This window comes from Frieseomelitta varia, unplaced genomic scaffold (genome assembly GCF_011392965.1).
Source record: "Frieseomelitta varia isolate USP_RPSP 00005682 unplaced genomic scaffold, Fvar_1.2 scaffold_570, whole genome shotgun sequence".
Lineage (NCBI taxonomy): Eukaryota > Metazoa > Arthropoda > Insecta > Hymenoptera > Apidae > Frieseomelitta > Frieseomelitta varia.
In genome coordinates this window covers 10,293-28,242 of record NW_025110335.1, presented here as the reverse complement: position 1 = coordinate 28,242, position 17,950 = coordinate 10,293, and the positions used below count along the sequence as shown (strand labels likewise).

Here is a 17,950-nt window from a genome sequence, read left to right as displayed (position 1 = left end):
GTAACAAGCAAATGTTGCGAAGCAACTTGAAGATTCGAAAATGTCAGAGATATTAGAAATGTACGTAACACGACGCCAAGATATGACGTGATTAATTTTATGTGACAAAGACAAAGTCAGAAGGTAGAAATAAGGATCGATATCTATCTTCGGATTGGATCTATCTTCATTTTATTTTCCAGGCTATTAGATCGTACTACATTCTCGCAGAAAATCATCTGAAAGTGGCAGCTACTCCATCGAAGTCAATCAGTCATCATTCTTGCCTGACCTTTAGGATATTTCTCTTGTTGATAAATTGTATCGAAAGCATAGCTTGATAAAAGGGATAAAAATAAAAGTATTAAAATACTACGCGTGGTGTTGGCTATACGTAAAATACTTTTCTTACGCGCAGACGCGTATTTTACGTAAAAATATTGGACTTATTCATTTATTTCACATATCGTAAAAATACTTATCCTTGTTTAAAATTCTCTCGTTCCAGGAACGTGTCCGGTCGAAAGGAACAGCAGGGATGGCAGTGTGTTTGGATTAAAATAACTCAGAGCTGGCAGTTACAAATCCATGACTCGTTTATTAAGAAATACTGTATTGTTCCGACAATCGCGAAATGGTGGTACGAACATAACGGTTCCTCAAGCTAAGAACGCTTGGACGCAGTCGTCCCGGTGTCACCGACGTCGCTTCCGGGTTAACGGGTGGGACTCGCGACAGTCGCGCGACATCCACCGAAAAAAATCAACGAGGTCCACGAGATCGATCGTGGTGGTTTCGTTCACATCGCGTAACACTCCGTCACACACACGTGCATCGTTCATTTTGTGTTTCCGCGGCTGATATTAGGCGCGCACCCTAACAAATATATATATATATATATATATATATATATATATATATATATATATATATATATATATATATATATATATATATATATACGAATCTCTCTCGTGTTAAAACAACGCACACAAACGTTTAAGAGAAGCAAGTACAACATCAAGGTTTCATCGATTTCGTTTCTTTTCTCGTTCGCTTTTTTTTTTCTTTTTTTTTTTTTCTTGGTTGGAGCCGAGTGTTTACGTTTCAGGGTTACCCTGTCGATCGTCTCCCTCTCTCGTTTCGCGATACAGATCGAGAACCACCTCCAACCACCGCCAACTGAGCAAATCAAGCCGGAGATCCGTGAAATCTCGAGTGAGACCGAGTGATCAAACGACACACACGATTCGTTACTGCTACCAGGCGATTATCGAAGCTCTCGGCTCGATCCGGTGTGTACACACACATAGTAGTCGAGCACGGGGGTGAACGCTGGCTTCCGGCTTGCCACCGAGCGGAATCCCCCGCGGTACGTGTGACGCGAGATCGGCGTGACGCCGGCAAGTCCCATTTTCCTGGTGAACGTCCCCAAACCGGTGTACGCGTGACACGACAGAGAGAAGACGCGGACAAAGAGACAGACACCGAGGCAGACACAGAGACAAAGTGAATCGCTCGCTGCGGTACATATCGTATATCGCTCCCTTCCCTTCTCTATTCCCCGGCTGCTCGTTGCGAACGAACGTCGTCGCCACGACGGGACGACGAGGAGAGAACGCCGACGCGCTCTGGCAGTCGTCCGGGGTCGGTCGATCGTTCGCGCGACAACGACGACAACGACGAAGCGCGAGGAAGAGCAGGGAGCTGCGTTCCGGGCAGTTGCGTAACGTCGCAGTGGCAGTGATCTTTCGCCGGATGGTGGGATACGGATCGCAACCTACCGATACCTCAGCAACTCCGCGCAGACCAGCAGGACGAGCAGGTGCAGCGAGAAGTAGAGACGCGGCGTGGATGGTCCGGTGGATGCGAACGTTAACGCGTACGACGAGTAGCATTCCTTGTAGGATTCCGGATTCAGCCGGGTGACCGTGCAGTAATGATGAAGGGCGCAAACTACGTTCAGCGGTCCTCCGCAGCCCCAAATCTGCTCCACTTCCCGCGGCAACGAGACCGTGTTGGCCGCGTAGTATCTACAGGAATTGAAGCAGTCCCGCGTGCGCGGGAAGATAATCAGCCGGACGAAACTCTGTCTCTCTCTCTCTCTCTCTCTCTCTGATTGTTGAGAGACTACGCTCTCTGAGAGCCATCGTATCGGAATAATCATTAGCATCGCAATGACGCGATTGGGGTTGAAAATGGTGGACAGTTATCAGCGTCAACCACCGGCTGAATTATCGCCGAGAAATATGGAAATTATTAATGCAGCCGACACGGCTCTGTCACACAGAGAGCCTCCGCCTCTCTTGCGATCGCTGCTCCGCGTTGGATCACGTAAACCTAACGGCCGCAGAGTGACAGAGCGCCATCCCCTGCACATCGATCCCTACAGGGTACAGGTGCTGCGTGGTCGCGCAACTTTGTCACGAACAACTTACGTCAGTCATCCCGTTACTCGAACCGGCGTGGACAAGTTTTCAAGGTCGTGCGATATCGCGCGTTTCACGAGACCGCGACACGACCGAGGGGATGGACACGAGGCCTCGCCTTGAAAGCGAAATTAAAGGGAAATTCAATTACGCCGCGAAGATTGAACGTTGCTGCGAGCTTTGAAAGAATTTTTTGTGGAGTTTATAGTCAGGCAGAATTCTGTCTGGACTGTTACCTTCGATTGCAATCAATTTTTCATCGTTTGGAAATACGTCTCTATTTTTTTTTTTTTTTAGCTACAAGTAAATTAACATGCTTCGTCGATAACATTTCGACAACACAGAAATAGGTAAAAAAAGCTTTACTTTTTACGAAAAGAGCTAACTTTATAATCCAGATTTGGGATCAATTTGCGTTTATATATATATATATATATATACGTCGAAACAAATAATCGAATCGATGTAAAAGTGTTTCGTCGAAAGGGAGAAACATATTTTTGTCGTTTCGAGATCCGTTAGAGAACCGTTGGCAAAATTTTCAAAAGCTTTGGGAATGCTCGAACACGAGGCTAAAAGCAAGGGAAGTAGTAAAAAATTTTGTTTTCTTTTTTTTTTTTTTTTGGTTAGCGCACCAACGTTGCTTTATTTCTTTGCAAAAACTGCACGAGATACGACTCACGATATCTCGCAAAGTCCCGGAAATTACAGAATTCGCGTACCACGCAGCAGCAAACAAACGGAGGACCAAACGAAAAAAAAATCANAAAAAGTCGATCGCACGAAACCAATCAAAAAAATTCCTGAAAAAAAAAAATCAAAAAAAAAAAAAAAAGAAAAAACGACCGAGAAACGCCAAAGTGGTGGAAATATGTCAAAGTAACGTTCCAATTCTTCTCTCTTTTTTTTTTTTCCTTTTTTTTTCTTTTTCCTGCGCGAGATACTCGAGCCGTAGGGACCAGAAGGGAAGGAAAGGGTGCGCTGGAAACCCCGGATGATCGATGATGCCTGTCCACGATACGATCGCGGTCACGTATCCCGACCCGGACAGATGGAAAAATTTGTCGGTCGAGCCGTTTACCTACCTGACGAAAGCATAATCATTGAGTTGCGTGAACCGGTCGGCCAGGTCGTGAAGAGCGATCGCCGTAATTTCCTGAAGTTCGTAGTACTCGAGCAGAGAGTACTCGGGCAACCAGTTTGCCGTCCCGATTGAATTCGCGTCCGGCAGATTAAGATAGTACTGCGTATAATCCAGCACCTGAACACGACAGAACAGAGAGGAGAGGATAGGTCGTCGACGAATCCTATATAATATATATATACACAGAGTGTCATGTAACTGGTGGTACAAGCGGAAAGGTGGTGATTCTACATGAAAAACTGAGTGAAAAAATATGGATTAAAATTTTTTCGTACGAAGCTTCGTTCCCGAGAAAAATAGCTTTGAATGTTTATTGAGTACGCTCGATCAAGATTCAACTCAATTATTGGAAGACATTCCTCTTGAAATTCGAAGAAATTTAATTTACCAACAAGATGGAGCACCATCGCATTTCAGTCGTGAAATGAGAAATTTTTTTTAAACGAAAACTACCAATATTGGATCGGCCCCAATGGAAGAATACCTTGGCCGCTACGATCTCCGTTGGATTTTTACTTATGGGATCATGTTCAATCTATGATGTGTTCTAGCGACATAGCGAACGTTGAACAGTTGAAAGAGAAAATTATTATAACGTTTGCAACATTGAAACTACAAAGTAACACATTAGAAAATGTTCGTAGAAATTTAATAAGAAGAGAACAGTTATGCATGCAACAACGTGGACATCACTTCCAACAATTTTTTTAAAGTAAAAATAATTAATGAAAAGACATTCTGTGTCCTCGGATTGGGAATGTTTACAAATGTTAGTAGAAATAATAATGAAATTTCGTTGAATTGAATCTTGATCAAGTGCACGCGTACTCGATAAACATACAAAACCATTTTTCTCGGAAACAAAGCTTCGTGTGAAGAAATTTTATTCTGTATTTTTTATTCAGTTTCTCATGTAGAATCACCACCGGTTACATGACACCCTGTATATATTCCCGTGGCTCTTTCGGTCGAGAAATTATGTACAACGAGTGTGGAAAGTATTCGGCACGTGTAAACTTTTGTAACTTCGTGAAGAAAAGAAAGAATCGTCGTCAAAAAGATTTCCTGAAATTTGCAAAATTTTCGAGAAACAACGTATCTTTAAAATGATGTTTTAAAAAGCATCTTTCAAAAGAACGAGTTTAAAGTGTCGTCAGAGAAGCTTCGCGCTTTAAAATGAGCCTAGGTGGAATTTTTCCCCGTGAAATTATAATAGCTTAACCCTTTGAATGTCTAGTCCAGATTAGAATCAATAATAAAATAATTATTACTTGTTTCAAAAATTACACTACAATATGTCGAATATAAATATATTAAAAAAACAAAACTTTCCCTTAATAAACCTTGCCAACCCTTCGTTCGAAGATTTTACAAATTCAATATATCTTCGTGGACATTGAAAATTTTTTCCCCGTAACTTGTACATCCACCGTGATCCTGAGGATCGAAATCTTCCTTAGTGCAGACAAAATCCTTCGTCGAGTGATCGTAGTAGACGATCGTAATTGTTGTCGCGCAGATCGGGCAGAAATTATTGAACGTCACGTGGCGTTAAAGTGGTTTGAACCTCAACCTACCTGACCGGTGGTCGTCTCGAATTTGTACAATCTTAAACCTGGATTGTTGGGGCCTCCTGGCGTGCTCGGCGATATACTCGGCGCCATCATTATCCACGATACTGGCAGACCTAGACGACACAAACGTCCACCATGACGTGAAATCGATTATTCACCGAATTCCAGTTTCGCGACGTATACATATATGTACATACGATACATGTTCGTGGGCAAACGAGGCGGGATATTAAGGCAGGCGAAGGTAAAAAGGGTTCGGAACGTTTTGAAACTCGCTGGCGTGACTGATAAAGCGGACTGCGAAACGGTTGGAAAAGTATTCTGGCTATTGGGCGACACACGCACGGAATTTATCGATTATCGCTCGTGACCTCCGCGCCGTTACGTTACGATGAAGGAACGCCGTGGAAAATACGAGCGGGGCTCGTGACAGAATGTACGAATGCTGTACAACGCGTCGTAAAATCGTACCATCCTACCTTCACGATCACGCTCTTTCCGGCTAGGGTGCTCCGTCGAGGATTTATACTACTCGATCGTCGAAGTTATTTTTGAGAAACGATCGCGCGATATTTTAAATGCATTCGAGAGAAACGATTGGTAAAACTGACCGTTCATCATGCCTCTACATCCTGATGATATTTGAAAGTACCGTTTATATCATTTTAATGCGACAACGATTCCTCGCGATATATTGAGAGGCACGTAAATTGAATGTTTTCTAATCGCTAGAAAAGAGAGTTTTTATTTTTATTTAATTTACCACGCGAATAGAGAAGAACCTTCTTTACGCGGATATTTCGAATATTCATCAGAACAAAATATCTATCTAGATAACTAGAGACTCATCCGAGATCGAAAAATTAAAAATGCTCTACTATATACATGAAATCATTTAAAAAATTCTTTACAATGTGTCAAAAATCAATTAATAGCAGAGAAGTTCAATAAAAATGTCACAGTCGACTTAATATCGAAGGTAAAACTTTTAAATTAGACTAGACCATTTCTAAAATCCTGAGGAAAGATCTGCATTAGTTTATTTCAAAAAATTTGAAAAACAAAGTGACGTTACTTCGCGTGACGTAAGTTGAGTCACAAAATCAACAACGCGTGCAATTTAGAAACTTGTACTGATATTAAAAATGAAAGGTGTCCTTAGTAATTTTGACCGGAAGTGCCTCTAGAGCAGAATTGTTTCGGCTGGAATCTTCCAAAGAGATCTTTCAACATTTCAACTTTTCTTTGATCCTACGACATCGAAATAAATTGCTCTCGTTAGATTACAATCGATCGACATCCACATTACGGCAACTACATAGGAATAATTACCTGCTCAAAGCTTAATGCATTTTATAGATTTTACTGTCAAGCCGCATCCGTGACGTAAGTTGATAATAAAGCAGCGGAGGGACGCTGCTTTTTTCTTCTTTCTTTTTTTTTTCTCTTTCTCTCTCTTTGTGTCCGAACTGGGACGCCTTTCGAAGTCGGCCAATACGTGTCGGATCGTTAAGAAAGTCAAACCGTCACGTCGTCGAATCGCCAACAAAGACTCGCTTTACAGTCCGCCAGCGACAAAGGCGCTAAAGCCTCCGAATACGATAAGAGCAAAGTCACCCGTGACAAAAGAGTACGAAAGCATCGGAATCAATGAATACGGTGTATCAATGGTGCTCGCTTCGAGACAGTGTTTTGCGAAACAGCATGGGAAAATAATCAAGGGGAAAGAAGGGCGGTGAAGGGCCAACGGGCGTCGATTTCATTTCCATTTTGATGCGTCGAGCGTTAAGCGTTTCCTCGCGCGCGCAAAAAAAAAAAAAAAAAAAAAAAAAACGGGGGAGGAAGAGAAAAGGAAAAGAAAAGCAGAAAGTCCGGGAGTGTGCTGAAAATGCGAAGTTCCGAACTACGAAGGAAAGGTAGGCTGGATGTTGAGGCCAAAAAAAAAAAAACAAAGAAAAAAGGCAAGTCGGGAAACGAAGAAAGAATGAGAAACAGCCACTTGGTGAACCGCGCACCCGTGGAAAGGTGGAACGTGGTTTGGGTGGCTGGACGATGCCTGCGCATCGATCCGACCGTCCCCACGGTTGATTCACCGCCACGTTCGACCGCCACGCTACTGCGAACAAGAAGAGACAACACGTATACGCACACACACACACACACACATGCACATGCACATGCACATGCACATGCACGCACATACACGTACACGTACCGGTATCGCTATAAACCACGCGAAAAGTGTCCGTGTGCCAGTGACCGAAGAACTGACCGCGAATGATGTCCGAGTACAAGCGGATCACCTGGAGATATTTGGTATTGTGATGTTCGCTCAACACCGCCGCACCGCTCTGACGATCGTCTATCCCCGGTGGCGTGTGGCCTACGATGTAAACCTAAAAAACATTAGCGCAAAATATGGGGATTAATTCAATCGTACCAATTTCTTTTTTTTTTTTTTAAGGGGGTATTCTGGTAATCCGGCGTAAAAACATCAATTTTTTTACATTTTCTCAAAGTATCATACGCTTTCGAAAATGCCTGTGTAAAAGGATTTGTTTGAATTCGTTCAATGTTATAGATGTTTAAAGAAAACGGTGGTACTACTCGCAACGTAAGTATGAATATTTCTGTACAACGGCTAACAAAAACTTCAAATGTGTTTCTCTCAAAAATTATTTTATTTTATATTTTATTTTATTTTATAATATCATTATTTATATTATTATGATTTTATAATATTTTGTTTTCTGTACTGCTCGATTGATTGTAAGTATGAACAACGGGTAACAAAAACTTCAAGTGTGTTTTTCTCAAATCTATACTTTTTGAACTGGCTGACGGGGTATCTCACGTTTTAGTTGACCGATTGACTTGAAATTTGGAGGAGATCTTCACCGGATGTACCTTTATCGCACGGATTTCAAAATCTGATGTTTTTTTCTATTTTTTTTTTTTTTTTTTTTTTTACCACCCGAAGGATAAAAAGCACAAGAAAAATCGATATTTTAAATTCAAAATGTTGCCATTCCTTTAATTTTCGAAATTTCGATGTAACAGTAGTTCATGCGATAGCCGTATTGATACTAATTAAGATGGATTTTGGTTTTTTAGTTTCAAATAACCAGGGCGACCGTAACGGTTGATATTATAAATGCTTGTGATACAGAACGTATGAACGTATACATGTGATAGAAGAATATGTTCTTCGTAATATTTGATACTAAAACTTTTTTTTAATACATCACTTCGTACGTTAGATACACGACTAAAGTATAAAACTTCAATCAAAATAGAAACGTAGTAGATCAGGACGCTTATAGTCAGACCCATAAACGTATTATATCGATTCGTATCGAATGCGTTTCTAACATTCAGTACTGAAAATTATCTTTTACTTTGACGAACATACTATCTTTTTCTTTCCATTTGACAATGTTAGACACTTATATCCAAAAAAATGAAACTCCTAAACGAGATTATTCGTATATTTTAATCAAAAATGAAAATCAATCAAATTTCTATAAAAAAAAAAAAGGAAGAAGAACTGGAAAGTTATCATTTCGAGTCTGAAAATTATTCACAAAGGTTCTCATCTGGTACTAATTATGACACTCGAACGATTATCCATTCATTATCGTTAAAGTTCGATCGCATTCTTGAGATCCCTTGAGACTCTGTATAGAATTTCGAGATAGTTTAATGCATTTGATTCGCTATATTTCTCCCCGTCAAAATTGTCAAGCGACGGAATTCCGATTAAGTAGGCGCGTTAAACGGCAAGAAGTGTTTCACGGAATCACTCTCGCGCAGTAACCGTACGTAATGAGCAACTCTCTCGTTAGCGTTGGTAAACGGAATTCCGTAAGCGTTATCCGCGCTGCAGAATCAACGCAAGATACGAATCCGGAGCGCGAGTTGCCATGAAATACCTAATCGAGCACGTTCGTGAAATTAAACGCAGTCGGCGCTGATCTTGTAACGAAGCTTCTGCATTTGAAGCTTGTAAACTGGCTGCCACCGCTCGATTTCATGTAAAATGAACGAAGAAAGGGATGACAGCAAGGGAATAACTTTAAAATTAATTATTAATTACTTCTAAAGTTGCTAAAATTTATTTTTCATTTCATCAAATTACTTAATTTTGGAACTCTTAACTTTTCTGGCCAAATTCTCCGTCGCGAAAATGTTTAATCCTGGGATTTTAAGTACATTTTTTTAATACAATCTGTCAGACGATGTGCGACGAGTGCAAATTTATTCATAACGAACGTCAGAATGTAATTAAAAATATCTTGAAAATTATGAAAAAGGAAGCACCAATAAGAACGCACAAGCGAATCTTTTCAACGGAAGTTTGTAATTCCAATTAAAGAAAAATTGCTCAAGTCGCAAACAAATGAAAAGTACACGTGTCTCACTTAGTGGCGAATAGTGAAATAATGAATCTATTATTAACATATCGGCACGAAGAGAAACATCAAGAATTCACACGTATTAAAAGAACTGACTGGAGACAACTTAAATTTAGTGACGGAGAGAATTTTAATCTTTTATCTCTTGCGCTTCTCAATAGATACTCTAAATGATTGACACTACCATTTTTATGATTTAGAAGAAAAGAAATTTCATTAGGATGAGGAGCACTTGATAAGACAATGTCACGACAAGAGAAATCTCATGCGAATAACTATAAAAATCAAATTAAATAATATTGAATGATCTGTCGCTTTGTCCCAAATATACATATTCTATATACTATGTATATCAGTATATATTCTATACGTATTGTATAATATACATATATATATATATATTTATAGTTATATTTATACGTATGTACATATTTATATTCATACTTTTGTACTGTCAGAATTTTGTTCTCTGAATTCCCATCCTTGTTTCGAACTGTATCCTGCTGCATTACTCAACTATACCAACATTGCAGTTTATTTTAAATACAGGTACCACTCTCCACTATTTTCCTTGAAGGATCTAGCTACCTTTTTACAAAAACCAGGGCAAATACTCGTGCTAATTCACATGCGAGGCGGGAGCGGACGAGGATCAAAAAATTTCCATGTCACAAGAAGAAGACAAACTAGAAGCGTTAATCTCGTACGTGGCGGGGAATATAGAAAACGAACGGCTAGAAAATGAAGAGTGAAAGACGAAAGAAACAGTCGGACGTCGCGGAAAAACCTCGAACGAGAAGAATCCGTGGACCAAATAAAGAAAAAGAGAGAGAAAGAAAGACAGACAGACAGACAGATAGAAAGAAAGATCGAGCTAGGGCAAAGACAAGAAACTGGGAAAATTGTGACGGTGAAACCGACGGTATGAATTAGGAGGAATAAAAACCTGCCCGTGCAAAACGATAAAAATGACGACCGGTTAAGAGGTGAAGGTGAAGAGGCAACAAAGGGCGGGACGTTCTCATGCGAAGGAAGAAGAAGAAGAAGAAGAGAAAAAAAAGGAGGAAAAGAAAAGAACGACTTCACCGGCCAACGGATGATACGTATGCAGAGAGAAAGCAGGCAAGGAATCAAAGAATACAGGAAAAGGGAAAGGTATGCAGGGACCGGTGAAAAATAGAAGAGAGAACGTTCTTCCGGCTAGGCGGAAGAATAGAAGCCAGTGTCACTAGCTAGAAGGGAAAAAAGGTGGGGGGAGGGAGGATGGCGCAGCGTTGTCGGTTGGATAAAGAAAAGCTCGTTAAGCTGATAAGAGAAAAAAAAAAAAAAAAAAAAAAAGAAAGGAAGAACGGGGAAAAAGTCCTTTTCCATTCGCACGGAGATTCCTTCTGAACGAATTGCACCGTTGGGAAAAAGTAGATTTCTTTAAACGGTGAATACCGTCGATCGGGCACCGGGGGAACGAAACTTTTGCCCACCGAAAGAGATAAGTGTTACGCGGTTCGGTAGGCATGAACGACCTCGCCGCTCTTCCCAGACATTACTCGCCCGTATATTCTGCTCCCTTCGTACGTGTCACGAAATATCTCTTCTCTTCTCTCCTCTCCTCTCCTCTTCTCGATTGGTTACTTCTCTCGCGTAGTCTCGTTACGCGCTGCACACGCCCGAATATTACATACTAGATCCTGGGAGAGACCTAGCTGCCCCTGGCGCTGTCCTTTCGGCCAGCCAACCCCCAGCCACTGTCGTTGAATTTTCGCGGAGGTTGGCAGTTTGTCGCGCCAGTGACTCGCGATATCCGGCACACCTTTGCGCTTCGTGCCTCGATATTTAATATTCGCCGTTTCAATTTCCAGAATATTTCTCCCCGGCCGCTCGCCAGGGAGAACGTTCGCGCGCTTTATTGCCACCGAGTTATGCAAATTGTTAATCTGGCTACGGCACTGTTAGAAATTTTCAGGATATTTACATGCGAAATATATCCTTCGACACATCGCCACGTTTTTGCCTCAGAAAAAAAAAAAGAAAAAAAACGTTTCAATTAGATATTTACATAGTAATGTAACAGTAATAATAATAAGCGAAATAATAAGAACAGAAGACCAAGGCTCTGAGGTGTGATAGAAAATTTATATTAAGGTGCCTCAGAATGAATAGATTCAGAATTCTGGAAAAAAAGATTTAATTAATAACTCTCATTTGCAAAGAGGATGTTATTGTTTGTATTTCTGTGATTTTCATCTAACAATTTTCCCATTTCCATAAGGAAATACTCGACTCTATTGTTCACGTGTGCATGAAAATGTTATACAAACGTAGGTCAAAGCTTTGCTAAAGCGTTGTAATAAAAATACGAAACACAAAGGGAACGATACTTTTGTCTCGAGTATCGCCTCCAATTTCACGCTATTCAACTTTTATGTGTGAATAACTTTAGAAAGGAAAGACACATTAAACGAGTGTTAATATGCGTTATGGACAGATACAAAGAATTTATCCTTTTCGTTGAGATGGAACGAAATCAAAACGAGTTTAATTAAATGTTCTATTCAACTTTTTATGAATGAATATTTTAAAATTTAATAGAACAACTAATGGTTATGCTCGTCATAAATCTCTCATGTTTGATTGTACCATTATATGTATTTTATACACAATTGCTATGAAATATACTAATACTATACTAATACATATACTAATATACTAAATATAAGTATATTTAGTATATTTTATAAGTATAGTATATTAATAATAAATATATTTAGTATATTTAATACTAATGAATAATAAATATACTAAATATACTAATACATATACTTTCGTCTTTCTGACGATGAATACGTTTTATTGTATAATCTGAATTACAGAAATTTTTATATTTTTTAATAAACGGTACATATCTCAGTCCTATGTTCAACAAGCAAACTGTGTTTCAATGTTGAAGGTGTAAGCAAAGAATGGATTATTCATTATATGAAAAAAATAAACTGAAAATAAAGAATAAATTTCAATTTTCATTTAAGATTCCATTTCCAAGAAAATCAAGTTTAAAGATTCATCAACTGTACTGAAATTTAATCTCTGCAATTTACACTCTTTTTTTTTTTTATTGAAAACGAAGCCTTAAACTGAAAAACTTTATTTCATATTTCTCACTTATTCTTGCAAATATTCTTTGATCAGCTACTTCTTATTCCCGTAATCATTCCTGTCTAGAATTTACGAAATTCAAGCACAACGAGGCCTGATAAATTTTCAAATCACTTGACATCCTCCAAAATGGCGACTTGAACGAATGAAACTGTATTCCTGTATTTTCGATATACGCATGTTCTCTCGTGTGGAATCACTCCGTTCTCGGTAGTATACAAATGGGACATCCTGTATACAAATAGCGGCTATTGAGTTCCCGGCAAACACCGAGTATGCACGTATGTACATACAAAGCAAAGAACGCCAAGTCTGGCCAAATAAAAAAAAAAAATAGTTCCACGGAACTTTCGCAAGCAGCGGCAAAGTAGAGAGAGAGAGAGAGAGAGAGAGAGAGAGAGAAATTCGAACGCGACCGAAATTCGAGGCGAATACGTCTAAACATCCGTCGCGGGTTTGGGAGTTGGAAGAGGGAGGGGGGGAGGGGAGGGAGGGTGGTTCACAATACATCGTTCCTTGCCTTTTGATCAATCTTTGGGAAAGAAACCGTGTCGCGACTACTCCGTGCTCGTACACCGTGCTCGTACAGCTTCCCTTTTAAAACGAGTGACTCTCTCCGTCTCTGTTCGTACGTATCGGACGGCGTTCGTTCACGTCAGAGCGGGACAGCTTGTATATTAGAAGAAGCCCGAAAAAATCTGATTTGCGGCGTGAAATTGAACTATTTCGTGCCCGGCGCAGAGAGAATCGGGTAGCTCGGTTCGCGCGGTGGTACGGTTTTCGTGCGGTTTCCCTCGCGTTCAACAGAGCCCGCTGTTCCGCACGAAATCACGTATCGAGGCTAAGCTCGTTTTTCATTTTTCGCTCTCACGACGTATCGGGAAATTAATTCTTCGCGGGGCGTCGGGCTGTTCTTACCGGTATACGGGTGATCGTGTCACGCGGACGCGACACGGCCGATGAATTTCACCTCGGGGGAAAGAAATCCACCAGTTTCGGAAGAACTCGACGCCAACTTCCCAGGCTTATCGTCGGCTGACAGAGTTACCAAACTTCCCCCTGAATTTCGAACAGAACGTTGGAACTTTCCGTTCTCTCGCGCAATTGACGAACGCGTTCTTTTGTTCCCAAAATCGCGACAATACGAAATCAGTCGCCGATCAGAGAACATCGTAACGTTTCGCGCGGAGAAGGTTAAAAATTTTTCAATTCCCCTACTACTGGATCGTCCCACGAGTTTTGTTTCGTTTTGATAGATAATGAACATACTGTGCATTGAATATTTCATGTTTCATATCGTGTTATATATTGTATACGATCCATTCTGATCTATTAACTTAGCTTCTATCTTATTCTGTGGTTTGCCAAATCGAATCTTTCGACGCGAAGAAAATTTTTTAATAAAAGGAACAAAGTTAATAATCGAACGGCGGCAATATCCGGAGAATACGGAGGATGATGTTGAACATTCCAACAACCAAATTCTGCATGGAAATCTGAACACGTTGCGTGCAGATCACGAAAGAAACTTTTGGAACAATTTAATATTTCTTTTCTGTAGTAATGGTAGTTTCGATATATCATATAAATAATTAATAATGCTATATAAATGATCAGTAATATAAATAAATGATTGATACACAGTTGGTCGCGAAGCTATTCACATACTGAAAGTTTCAATTTCTTTTTTTTTTTTTCTTTTATTCTACGAAATGTAACAAAATTTTCTGTTAAATTCATCACAAATTTTCAATTTAATATTAGACTCGACGAAGATAATTTCTTTTAATTTTTATTCCACTGCATATTTAATCGTTGGATCAAAGGAATACATCGATACGTCTTACTTTCATTTCATCATTCTATATATTTGCAATTGTATCAGTTGGCTATTTACCGACGCATGTTCATGCTATAAGTGTCATCAATTAATCTGTTATTCGAGCTCAAATACAGTAATTCACAATCAGTATCCATGTCGCGATGTGACAATGTTACAATGAAAACAGGAATCTGCGGTGAATACTTTGTTCGATGAAAATGCAGCTTAATATCGCGCGACGAAAAAAACACGGGATGTTTCATTTTTAGCCCGCCAAATCGTGTCAGAGGGTTTAATCTACGATTAAAAATAGGAAAAAAAATATTATATAAACATAGAGTCATAATTGCATTAAATTATAATAAAAATAACAAAATTTATAAATAACTGATTTAATTCTGAATGAAAGTCTTGGCAATGTTTAATCGTGTAAAGTTGTGTTTGTTATTAGCGATCATCGTAATTACACATGTTATTATATGTTGTAGTATTACACATGTAATTGTGTTAGTTAATTGAATAAATTTATAATTTTCGTATTTTTGTTATAACTGTTTAATACAGCATTTACGAGCTTATATTTATGCAACATTTTCTCCTTAGTTTTCTTATTTATGTAACATTTTCTCTTCATTTTCCTTATTTACGTTTCCTCCTTATTTTCCTTGTTTATGCAACATTCTCTCCTTATTTTTAATTATAGAACATGACACCGTTTGGCGGGATAAAAATGAAACATTCAAACAGCGTATTTTAACGACCGTTTGCATGCGTTTAGAAACCACTTACGTTCATTCAAAGAGTTTTTCATCGCATTTCAAGTATCCTAAGTAAGAACGAGATCAACGATGTACTCGAAGCAAGTTTATAGGACGATTATTATGAACCGTATTGCTTGATAGACCATAAAATGGCCCCAGGAGTCCCATGACGCTGAAACATCAATTCCTTGAAACAATTCACCACATTCCCAAGGTTCTTCTTTATCATTGCGTCACTAACTCGTTTTACATTCAAATGATTTTCTTAGAAATTCTGGCGTGCTATTACGTACGTTAACTGCAGTAGCGGTTGTGCAATATCCAAGTACAATTTCGTAATAACTCTATGCTTTTTCTGCATGCATATTAACAGTAGGCTGTTATGACGTTAAGATGGCGATGGAATAATTTGCGATCTCTCTCTCTCTCTCTGCTTGAACAGTTCTGTTGATGTAAAGTAACAACATATTTAAAAAACAGGTAGCTTCAAAGTTGAAATTCAGTCTGACAGATGGACTGCTAGTTTCCTGACAGAATATAATATGATAAGAACGTTAATTAAGTTAAGATAGCTATCTCAGACAACTGCTATTGAGATGATAGTTTTCATACTCTTTCGTATAAAATACGATAACGCAGAGACCTTTGAAAATATTTTATTATTTCTACTTTAATTTAATTTGTTAAAGGGAACGAGGCACCTCTTTACGAGGATACGGGAGAAAAAAACATCGTATTCGCATTGACGATGAAAGTTTCACAAGCTACTCTCTCCTGCAGTGTTGATTAAAAGTTATTATTCCTTCTGAAATATTCTTTTGTGCGAAATATCATTACTTGTTGAAACATTTCACAGCTGCAACAGGGATACTTTAAATTTCAAACTGGAAATACGAAGCGTACATTTCCACGTTAAACTCGATAAGAAGGATCGTAAAAATAATTTCCTTCGTAGATAAACTCTTTGCAACGGAGTAACATTAATTTCATCATGCCGTGTCGTAATTACTGAATTAAAACGAGAGAAATGCTTTTAAAGAACGATTCAAACGTCAAACGAAATTACTTTCATTCTTATGAAAATTTTTTAATCGATCATCGCGTCTCGCGCCATAATCACTGAACCAGAATGACAGAAGAACGATTCATCAAGCGAGGTAACTTTCATCCCACCTGGTAAATAAATTCTTACAAAATTATTTTCAAATCGATCGTCTTCGTGCAATATTTTACAACGCGCGACACGTCGTAATTGTCGAATTAGAATGACAGGGTCCATCGCGAAGAGCGATTGATTCGAGCATCGAACGAAATCACTTTAATCCCGCCTTCTGAAATTATTATACAGATCCTTGCGAAATTATTTTCGTAAATCGATCGTCCTCGCGCGAGTGTTTCGCGCGACTTTTAACGTGTCATAATCAGCGAACGACAAAATTCGCCGCGAGAAGGAATTCGTGTATCAAGTGAAATCACTCTGCATGATAACCTGTAAGGGTAACGTATTCTGGCAAAGATAGAACAGCTTCTTCCGGCAAGTGTAACGCCCGAACACCTTGCGTATTTGTAAGACGTCGAGCATTCTTTCGTCTGCGAGTGTGCTGTTCGTGTGCAAGCGAATGCAACGAACGTATATGTACGAAACACGACTACGTGAAACCTCGCCATCATATGCAGATTCTTTGAAAGCGTACTATGTCCCATTTCGATTGTACACCAGTGACGCAAATTCTACGTGCACGAACCATAGAAAGGTAGGCACTCAGCGTCTCGTTTCTCCTCTATCACACACACACACACACACACTAGCACTGATCATTACACTATCAAGATCCATCTTGCCGTCCGTTCAATTTTTTAGACGGTTCTCTTCTGTAATTTTATGTTTATACAGGATAATTTAAGTACACGTTCACGGGCACAGTACACGGTCGTAGGATATTCGTAGCAAGTTACGAAGAGAATGTTATTTCGTACGTATGCTAATGATCGTACGATTTATAGTCAGACTGCGAATTTCTATGCGTTTGTAGAAAATCTAATGTGACGTGCAATGCATCTAAATGCAAAAATATATGAAATATCCAGGATATTGCATATTACATTATTATATATATATCGATATTATAGTCGAGTATTTATTATAATTAGATTTTTATGTAGAAAATTTCGAAACACAAAATCACTCGCAATACGAGAAAGAAAATGCTCACGGTGAAATATTCAGAGTATAACGTTTGTTATCGCATTTGATAAAATGTACGTAAAATAATTTTCTACCAAGATTCTGTTCTTCTCAATTACATTCTCAGAAAGACATGGAAATGCGCAGTCCAATTGCAACGTATGACTTTCTATTTAGATTCCATTTCTTCAGTTATGCCATAAAAATTTTCAAACGCATAACGTTAACGATACGTGCGTATATATTAATTGAGCATGCACGTGTCACAACAAATGTCAGAGGTAACAATTGTCCTTCCACGAAACGTAAAACTGTCTTTAACGAAACGTAAAATAAAACGCCGCGCAATTTTGATATAATATTCCACAGTTCAGCGGTCGTTCTACAAACACGTGAAACATCTCCCACGCGTAAAAAATACAAAAACGGTAATAGTTCTCATGTTATAACACAATTTAACGATCCGTCGCCTCTAGAGGAACGAAAAAAAA

At 39.1% G+C, this 17,950-nt stretch overlaps 1 protein-coding gene across 1 annotated transcript in view; it reads right to left on the bottom strand.

The window, feature by feature from the left end:
• Positions 1-1,061: 1,061 nt before the first annotated feature.
• The window catches only part of LOC122534056 (acid sphingomyelinase-like phosphodiesterase 3a), a gene marked incomplete at its 5' end in the record, with an annotated part of 27,081 nt that continues 10,192 nt past the window's right edge, over positions 1,062-17,950 (bottom strand). The window contains 4 exons of the mRNA XM_043664341.1: positions 1,062-2,012; positions 3,494-3,669; positions 5,130-5,239; positions 7,342-7,522. Coding sequence (XP_043520276.1) covers positions 1,760-2,012; positions 3,494-3,669; positions 5,130-5,239; positions 7,342-7,522 — 720 coding nt within the window. The remainder of the gene's footprint in view (positions 2,013-3,493; positions 3,670-5,129; positions 5,240-7,341; positions 7,523-17,950) is intronic.